The sequence below is a fragment of the Nicotiana sylvestris genome, chromosome 6 (assembly GCF_000393655.2).
Source record: "Nicotiana sylvestris chromosome 6, ASM39365v2, whole genome shotgun sequence".
Taxonomy (NCBI): Eukaryota; Viridiplantae; Streptophyta; class Magnoliopsida; order Solanales; family Solanaceae; genus Nicotiana; species Nicotiana sylvestris.
Window position 1 is genome coordinate 29,377,579 of NC_091062.1, and position 10,111 is coordinate 29,387,689.

The following is a 10,111-nucleotide window of genomic DNA, read 5'->3' on the forward strand; positions in this document are numbered from 1 at the left end:
CCCGAGTCAGATCTGCGATCGCCTTTTGCGATCGAGAAGTCGACATGCGGTCCGCATAATGGACCGCAAAAACACTCCCCCAAATCTGAACACACTGTCTGGGTATGCGGCAGAAATGCGGTCCGCATACCCGTTCTGCGGTCGCATAATGCACCGCAAAACTGCCCCTTACAAAATATCAAGGGAATTATGCGAAGACTATGCGGTCCGCATATCGGTTATGCGATAGCATAATCGACCGCATAGTTGACCTCAAATTGACCAACACACTGACTCACTTTGTGGCGACTATGCGGTCCGCATACCTGATATACGACTGCATTCTCGACCGCATAATCGCATTTTTCTAGAAAATATTATTCCTTGACTTTTTAGAGCATAGATCAGTCAAAAAGGTCCGAACCGCGGCGAGATTATGCATCACTAACACATGATCCTAATTGCCACTACGAGATTTCTGGTTTAGAGTGGAAATTTTCACGGGGCCTCACATCCTCCCCCACTTAAGATCATTCGTCCTCGAATGAGGATCAAGGTTCACTTATTAGCAGTCTTTATATAATCTCCTGCTCTTTGCAACCTGAAACATATTTATATAACCCAAATTTAGCTAAATTTCCGAAAATTTCGCCGGAGTTTCCTCTGTATTTAGGCCTATCCACCTTTCAGAGAGCCCCAGAAACATATCCTAACCACATGTACACATTCCATAGACATAAGACATAACATAACTCGTATAATACTAACCATGGTCGCATGGGCAACATATAACCGAAACCGGACAGTTTACATAGATCAAGTCTAAAGATGAGAGTTCATAGTAGCTAAATGCATAAAATCTATTACATGACTATTCAAACAAACGAGGATACATCCTTTTCATTTCATCCTCGGCTTCCCAAGTGGCTTCCTCAACTTGCTGGTTCCGCCATAATACTTTCGCGGATGCAATTTCCTTATTTCTCAATTTTCGAACCTGCCTATCAAAAATGGCAACTAGAACTTCTTCATATGACAGTTCTTCATTTACCTCCATAGTTTCAACTGGCACAATAGTGGATGGATCTCCCACTACCTTCCCCAACATGGACACATGAAAGACCAGGTGTACTAATGACATTTCAGGTGGAAGCTCGAGCTTGTATGCCACCTGACCAATCCTCTGAACGATTCTGTATGGTCCGACATACCTCGGACTCAATTTTCCCTTATTTCCAAATAGCATGATGCCCTTCATAGGGGAAACCTTCAGAAATACCCAATCATCTTCTTTGAACTCTAAATCTCTGCGACACACATCTGAATAGGATTTTTGGCGACTCTGAGCAGTTTTCAATCTCTCCTTAATAATCTTAACTTTCTCCATGGCCTGATGCACGAGGTCCGGCCCTATCAATTCCGCTTCCCCAACCTTGAACCACCCAATGGGAGACCTACATCTCCTACCATACAGTGCTTCGAATGGTGCCATCTGGATACTAGCGTGGAAGCTGTTGTTGTAAGCAAATTCTATGAGTGGAAAATGGTCATCCCAACTACCCTTGAAATCAAGAGTACAAGCGTGCAACATGTCTTCAAACGCCTGAATAGTCCGCTCTGCTTGACCATCGGTTTGTGGATGAAAAGTTGTGCTATGATTTACCTGCGTACCCAAACCTTGCTGAAACTTCTTCTAAAAGTTGGCCGTGAACTGAGCCCCTCGATCTGAAATGATTGAGACTAGAGTGCCATGTAACCTGACTATTTCTTTAATGTACAACTAAGCATATCGTTCCGCTGTGTCGGTAGATTTGATTGGCAGGAAGTGTGCTGACTTTGTGAGTCGATCAACAATCACCCAAATTGAGTTGAACTTGCGCGGAGTGCGTGGTAACCCTACCACAAAATCCATGTTGATCCTCTCCCATTTTCAAATAGGAATTTCTATGCTTTAAGACAATCCACCGGGCCTTTGGTGTTCGGCCTTTACTTGCTGACAACTCGGACATTTTTCCACAAAGTTTGCCACATCTTTCTTCATGTTATTCCACCAATAAATTTCCTTGAGATAATGATACATTTTCGTGGAATCTAGGTGCACGGAATACTTGGAAGTGTGAGCTTCTACCATGATCCTTTCCCGAAGACCATCGATATCAGGAACACATAGGCGGTTTTGGTACCGTAGGGTACCATCATTCATGCCCAAGGAAAAAGTTGTGGTTTTGTGTTTAAGAATCCCCCCTTTCAGTTGTGCTAACAACGGATCCACAAATTGCTTCTCTTTCACCTCTGCCACAAGCGATGATTCAGCCCTATTCTGCACAATTACCCCTCCTTCATTAGATTCCCTAAGGCGAACTCCCAAACTAGCCAACTGGTGAACCTCCCTGGCCAACGGACTTTGATGGGCCTCCAAATGAGCTAAACTTCCCATGGATTTTCGACTAAGTGCATCTGCCACAACATTAGCCTTTCCCGGGTGATAGAGAATATCAATGTCATAGTCCTTGAGTAACTCTAGCCATCTTCTTTGCCTCAAATTCAACTCTTTCTGCTTGAAAATATATTGAAGGCTTTTATGATCCGTAAATACATCCACATGGACCCCATACAAATAATGTCGCCAAATCTTTAGCGCAAACACCACTGCTGCTAGTTCTAAGTCATGGGTTGGATAGTTCTTCTTATGATTCTTGAGTTGCCTAGAAGCATAGGCTATAACCTTGCCGTGTTGCATTAACACACACCCAAGCCTGACTCTCGAAGCATCGCAATACACTACAAACCCCTTTGTACCCTCTAGCAGGGCTAACACCGGTGTTGTTGTCAATCTTGACTTCAATTCTTGGAAACTCTTTTCACAAGCATCGAACCACTGGAATATAACTGCTTTCTACGTTAATTTAGTCAATGGAGAGGCAAGAGTAGAAAACCCCTCCACAAAGTTCCTGTAGTACCTAGCTAAACCCAAGAAACTACGGATTTTAGTTGGAGTGGTAGGTCTAGGCCAATTCTTCACTGCCGCAATCTGTTGAGGATCAACCATAATTCGTTCCCCGAAAATGACATGACCCAAGAACGCGACAGATTCAAGCCAAAATTCACATTTTGATAATTTCGCATACAATTGATGTTGATGAAGAGTCTGCAAAATTGCCCTGAGATGCCCAGCGTGGTCCTCCCGACTCTAGGAATACACAAGAATATCATCAATAAGCAATATCACAAAGGAGTCTAGAAAGGGCTTGAAGACACGATTCATAAGATCCATGAAAGTTGGCGGGGCATTTGTTAGCCCAAAAGACATTACCATAAATTCAAAGTGCCCATACCGGGTTCAAAAGGCTGTTTTTAGAATATCCTGCTCCCTTATCTTCAATTGATGGTACCCCGACCGCAAGTCAATCTTTGAGAAACATGTAGCACCTTGCAGTTGGTCAAATAAGTCATCTATTCTTGGCAGAGGATATTTGTTTTTGATTGTGACTTTGTTGAGTTGTCGGTAGTCAATACACATTCGCAACGACCCATCTTTCTTCCTTACAAACAAGATCGGTGCAACCCATGGTGACACACTCGGCCAGATAAAACCCTTTTGTAGCAAATCCTTCAATTGTTCATTTAGCTCTTTCAGTTCTGCCGGTGCCATTCTGTAAGGTGGAATTGATGTAGGTTGCGTTCCTGGTATCACATCGATCCCAAAATCAATCTCCCTATCCGGTGGAATCCTAGGGAGTTCATTTGAAAAGACATCCGGAAATTCATTCACAACTGGTACAGACTCAAGGCTAAGCGCCTTGGCATTGGTGTCCGTGACCCGAACTAGATGATAGATACACCCCTTCTTGATTATCTTCGCGGCCTTAGGGTAGGAAATAAACCGACCTCTAGGCACTACATTATCTCGCTTTCATTTAATAACGGGCTCATTAGGAAATTCAAGCCTAATAGTTCTAGTCCGATAATCAAGTTTGGCAAAGCATGAATAAAGCCAATCCATTCCCATTATTACATCAAAGTCAACCATCCCTAACTCAATAAGATCGGCCGCGGTATCCCTACCCCATACTGTAACAAAACATCCCCTATAAACCCGAGCAGTTGTAATAGACTCACCAACTGGGGTAGACACCAAAAAGGGCTCATGAAGCTGGTCCGTCTCTATCCCGAATCCCATATCAACAAAAGGGGTAATATAGGAGAAGGTGGAACCAGGGTCAATAAATGCATACACATCATGAGATTGGACAGTCAGAATACCTGTAACAACATCTGGAGAAGCCTCTGTAGTCTGGTGACCACTCATAGCATAAAACCGGTTGGGTCCTCCTGAACTCTGCGCTCCACCCCTAGCTGCACCACGCCCTATGGGTGCTGGGGTACCTCGAGTTGGGGAGGGGGCTGAAGATGTAGCAGCTACATGGCTGGATGACTGAGTTGTGCCCCTACCCGCTCCCTGGCGGTATACACGACAATGTCTCTGAATATGACCCCTCATCCCACATCCATAACATATAGGTAACTCTAGATAGCAAATACCTGAGTGCATCTTCCCGCACCTAGGGCATGGGGACCTTTGTTGCTACTGGAACCTCTCTCCTGACCGACCCCATTGATGGGATCCCCTGCTGCCCTGACCGGGCTTGAAACAACTACACTGCTGTTGGTTGGGCCCTGACGGCGGTGCACTGGCTGAAGACTATGCGATAGACTGGGCGTATTTTTGGCATTGCTTACATTTCTTGACGTACTCCGCGGCCTCTTTTTTTCATAGTGGGCAAGTAGTATCCTGCACGAATAAGACACATAACGAGGGCTTGGTTGCCTGTATGGGCACCACAGTGGCCTTCGTGTACCTCTTTGAGCACACGCCTTGTCTGATTTGGTCCAAGGCATTTGGCTAATGGGCCATTGAACGTCCTTTTGTAAAGGTCGTGGTTTATGAGACTGTATCTAGCTGTTTGTATTCAGAGCTTTTTGGCTTTTTTTATCTTGTGGGAGTGTTCGTGCCTGTAGATATGATATGATGCGATTACACCAGTTCCAAGTTAAATTTATAGAATGTACCTTAACTTGGTCTTTTGATGAGTGGAGGAGGGTGACCACGTTCTCCTTGGTAATGTTTTTAGTCGCTACTGCCATCTTGGCGAGACCATTTGCTTTGATGTTTTGGGCTCGGGGTATTTGGTCAAATTGGCATTCGTCAAATTCTGCCAGCAGTTTGTGGATTTTGGTATGTTATTTCTGCAACCTATGCTCCTTAATCTTGAAAGTCCTGGTAACTTGATTTACAACGAGTTGAGAATCGCAGCGTAGGATGACCCGCCCAGCACCATACTTGAGGGCCAATTTCAGGCCTCATTGTTACTCATTTTAGGGCATCGTACAGATTGGTGAATTACTTCGCCCGTTGGGATTTCGAGTACGAGTCCCAGTCCCGATCCCAATACGTTGGATGTGCCATCAGTGTAGAGGATCCAGAGGTTGGGTCGTTCAGATGAAGTGCAAAGTGCTTCTTGCTCGACTTCGGGCAGTATCTCTACACTGAAATCGGCGACGAAATCGGCGAGCACTTGCAACTTTATTGTGGTTCGTGGTTGATATGTTATATCATCCTTGATCAGTTCTATAGTCCATTTGGCTAGCCGACCCGATAATTTGGGTTTGTGCAGGATACTCCTGAGAGGAAAGGTTGTCACCACCTTTATGGGGTGGCACTAAAAATATGGTCTAAGTTTTCGTGAAGCTACGACTAGCGCTAGAGCCAGTTTTTCAAGGTAGGGGTACCTTATTTCGGCGTCGATTAAGGTTTTGCTGATATAGTAAATTGAAGATTGCGTACCTCTATTTTCTCAGACTAGAACTGCACTTACCATGACTGCGGATACGGCTAGGTAGACTAGGAGGCACTCGCCTGGATCTGCTTTGGCGAGTAAAGGTGGCGAAGACAAGTATGCTCTTAGTTTCCTTAGGGCATCGACACATTCTGAATTCTACTAATGTCCATTGTCTTTCCTTAATACATTAAAGAATTTATCGCATCTATCCGATGACCGTGAGAAAAAGCTCGACAAGGCGGCTATTCGTCACATCAATTTTTGTACCTGCTTTTTCTGGTCAGTGTTTCTGGTATTCCTTCGATGGCCTTAATCTGTTCTGGGTTGACCTCGATGCCTCTTTGTGATACCAGGAAATTGAGGAAATTTCCCGAGCTTACGCCAAACGTTCATTTTTTGTGGTTCAATTTTATGTCGTCCCGTCTTAATATGTCAAAGGCTTCCTTTACATGGTCGATATTGTCTTCTTTCCTTTCCGACTTAACTAGAATTTCATCGATGTATACTTCCATTATTTTACCGAGTTTGTTTTTGAACATTTTAGTGACCAAACTCTGATACGTCGCCCCTGCATTCTTTAGTCTGAACGGCATAACCTTATAGCAATACGTTCCTTGGTGAGTGATGAAAATGGTTTTCTCCTGGTCTTCTTCTTCTATGAGTATTTGGTTGTAACCCGAGTAGGCATCCAAGAAGATTAGCAACTCGTGTCCTGCTGTTGCATCGATGAGCTGGTCGATGTGTGGCAATGGAAAAGAATCTTTTGGACATGCCTTGCTTAGGTCCATGAAATCTACACACATCTGCCACTTTTCATTTTTTCTTTTTCACCATGACCACATAGGTGACCCACTAAGGGTATTTTGACTCTCAGACGGAGCTATTTGCGAGCAGCTTATCGACTTCTTCGCTGACGGCTTCGTTGATCGCGGCATTGAACTTCCTTCTTATTTGTCGTACCGGCGGGTAAAGGGGGTCGACATTTAACTTGTGTTTGGTGATATCCTTTGGGATTCCTAGAATATCTACATGGAGAAGGCAAATAGATTGGCATGGTCAGTCAAGAACTTATGAAACTTACCTGGTTCCGAGAGGTTGTGCCTGATATAAATCTTTTTTGTGCTGTCGTTGGCGTCTAGCGGGACAGGATCAAGATTTTCTATCATTGAGTCGGATGATTACACGTTGTTGGGGTCCTTTATAACATTTGTCTGTACGTCAAGTTTGGCTCCCGACATCGCTCACTGCTATGCTTCCACATTTGCTCCTTAGAGTTGTTGGGTGTGTGCACAATCTTGGGCGATGCGATAGCATTTTTTTGTCGTGCGTTGCTATCCTCGAATGTTGAATATTCTCCATGGGGTAGGAAACTTGATCACTTGATAGAGACTGGAAGGGACCAATCGCATGGTGTGTATCCACGGGCGCCCTATGATGGCATTGTAAGTTGTTTCCTGGTTCATGGCGTGAACATCGTTTCTAGGGTGACTCATCTAGCTAGGATGGGTAGAACTATCTCTCCAGAAGTCCGTTCAACTACATTATTAAAACCTGTTAGCGTTATGCAGTGTGGTATTATTCTGCCTTCGAGTCTCATCTGCACGAGGACTCGAGGATGGATAATACACGTGCGGCTCTCGTCATCTACCATTATTCGTTTTACATCAGTATCTGCAATATGTAAAGTGATAACAAGAGCATTATAGTGAGGGAAAGACAAACTGTCGCATCTGACTTATCGAAGATGATACTATCTTCGAGGTCATCATATCATTCATGGGTGATTGATCATTTGAGTATATGTGTGGTAGTGAACTTGACATGATTGATTGCTACGCCATCGCCCCCGCCGATGATCATCTGTATAGTGCAAGTGGGAGAAGGTGGTTTTGGAGGTCCCTAGGGCTGTTCACGTCCGCAGGCGAAGTTAGCCCATCCTTGATCACTCAACAACTCTTGCAGATGTCCCTGGCTTAACATTCGTACTACTTCTTGTCGTAGTCCTATGCAATCTTCGGTTTTGTTACCCCTTTCTTAGTGAAATTCGTAGAAAGCGCTCGACTTCCGAGTGATGGGGTCTGACCTCATCTTTTGCGGCCATTTCACCTTTGGACAAAGTTTTTCTAGGGCGTACACTATTTCTAAAGGAGAAACATAAAAATTGTGAGCGGATAAGAGTGAAGGAACAACTTTCTCGTGTTGATATGGTGTTGTATGTCGAGGAGGAGCATCTGTGTGCCACGGTGGAGGCGGGGCAAACGTCCTGACTTAGGGCTAATGCCTTTATCGATCGAGGCGGGGCCCCAACTGATCTCTTCGACCATCATTGCGACGATCTTTCCTTGCTTCAGTTTGAAGTGATGTCAACCGTTGGGTCGAACCATTGAGGTCATCCTCGTCGGCTCGTACATTGGCGCAGTAGGCGTTACGGATTTCTTCCCAAGTAGTTGGAGGGTATTTCATGAGTCTGCTTAGCAATTTTCTGGTCACTCTCGACCCGTTTCTATTTAATCCATTCTGGAAGGCTGCTACTGCCATTCCTTCTGACACATTCGGCAAGCTCATTCTCACCCTGTTGAACCGAGCTAAGAAATCCCTGAGTCCCTCGCCGTGCATCTGTCTTACGGCAAATATATCATTTACCCTAGCTTCTGCTTTTTTGGCTCATGCATGGCGGTGACGAATTTGTCTGCCATTTCCTCAAACGTTGCTATCGAGCGTGCCGGTAGTTGAGAGTACCATGTCAAGGCTCCCCCTGTTAGGGTTTTGCCGAACTTTTTCAATAGTAGCGATAGTACCTGCTCTTTTGAATGATCGTTACCTTTTATAGCTGTAACGTAGTGGATGATATGGTCTTCTGGATTGGTAGTGCCATCATATATCTTTAAGTATGGCGGCATTTTGAAGGTCTTTGGAATGGTGTAGGGGGTTGCTTCTTCACTATATGGTTGCTCGATGAATCGACCAACATCGCGTTTTGGCAGCAACTTTGGAGCGCCTGGTATTTTGTCAACTCTCTCTTGGTGTTCCTTCATTTGGTCACGAAGTGCCTTATTCTTATTTTTCATCTCCTTTATTTTATTTAAAACAGCTGCAAGCGTATCATTGCATGCGTCATTAGCAACATAAGTGTTACCTGTACGTAGGGCGTCTTGCTCATCAGCGTTTATCGTGACAATTGCATGTGCAACATTCCTGTCATCCCTTTGGCTAGGTTTATCAAGTATGGTGTTTAGAGTACTTGTTAGCCATTCTTCCAGCAGTCTTCTTACTGTCGGTGGTGCCTCTCCTGTTGCAGATGTGGAGGCTTCCCTCTCGCGTGAAGCAGTCATGCTTTCGTGTGGGGAAGGTGAAGTGTCTCCCCTCAGGTGTGGTGTTTGGTGTTTCATTTTTGTTGTCCTCTCTACTATCTTCATTGATGGTGTCTAGGAGGTTGGTTGTGACGCCTACTATTTCTTTTTGGCTTGCATCTCCTTTCCTTACCATTGTTGGTTAGTACCAAGCTAGGAAGAGGTGATTATCCCTTTCAGGAGTGTAGATGAAACTAAAATCTTAGCTAAAGAAATCCCCACAGACGGGGCCAAATTGTTTGACCCAAAAGATATTGAAACCTTTTTTATTAAATCAATTAAAGAAGATGAAGAGGTAAATCTCAGCCAAGTATAATAAACTCTAGATTGAAAGAGGCAAGGGATGAACAAGATGAATAATGTTTCTAAATATCATGAAACCAAATGATTAAGTGTAAATATGACAGCTTTGAAAGTAGAAAGATATTGCAATGGATGCTCTTAGACCAAAGTCAGTAAGATATATCGATCCCCTTTTTACAAAGTCTTCCCCTTCTTTTTATAAGGGGCAACCCCCTCTTGAACCTTAAAAGATGTGACATAGAGAATATTCGAAAGTATATTCGCGTTGCCTCCTGTTGCACCTATACTACTACAAATTTCGTGCATCTTCTAATCGCTATTAGTAGTCGCCACCTTCAACGACCACAGAACGTTGTGTCGTAAGGGTCTCATCATTTGTCGTATTTGTCAGTGGCCGTGGTCGTCCAAATTTGGACCTATATAAAATCTTAGAGATGTCAATTAGTGATAGAATCAACAGACATTAGCGGAATCTTGGGCGAAGGAGAGCAGACTAGGACTTTTTCATCAGAAGCGGCTAATCGACAAACCGAGCTAAAAATCACGCCTATAATTGTTAATTCGACTGCCGAGAAGATGAAATTTGTCATGCATACCCAAAACACCCAACCGACAATAACCAAAGTGTTGTTGCAAGTG

At 44.1% G+C, this 10,111-nt stretch overlaps 2 protein-coding genes across 2 annotated transcripts; both read right to left on the reverse strand.

The window, feature by feature from the left end:
- Nucleotides 1-1,930: 1,930 nt before the first annotated feature.
- LOC138870418 (uncharacterized) lies at nt 1,931-2,416 on the reverse strand. Its single transcript, XM_070148222.1, has one exon. It carries the CDS (start codon nt 2,414-2,416, stop codon nt 1,931-1,933), a length of 486 nt encoding a protein of 161 aa, XP_070004323.1.
- A 1,476-nt stretch (nt 2,417-3,892) lies between these two features.
- On the reverse strand, nt 3,893-4,531 carry LOC138870419 (uncharacterized). Its single transcript, XM_070148223.1, has one exon. The coding sequence runs from the start codon at nt 4,529-4,531 to the stop codon at nt 3,893-3,895; it is 639 nt and encodes a 212-aa protein (XP_070004324.1).
- Nucleotides 4,532-10,111: the final 5,580 nt, after the last annotated feature.

What these genes read in the sequence shown, in the direction of transcription:
- LOC138870418 (XM_070148222.1), bottom strand. Translation starts at nt 2,416, where the DNA reads ATGGGAAGTTTAGCTCATTTGGAGGCCCATCAAAGTCCGTTGGCCAGG.
- LOC138870419 (XM_070148223.1), bottom strand. Translation starts at nt 4,531, where the DNA reads ATGCACTCAGGTATTTGCTATCTAGAGTTACCTATATGTTATGGATGT.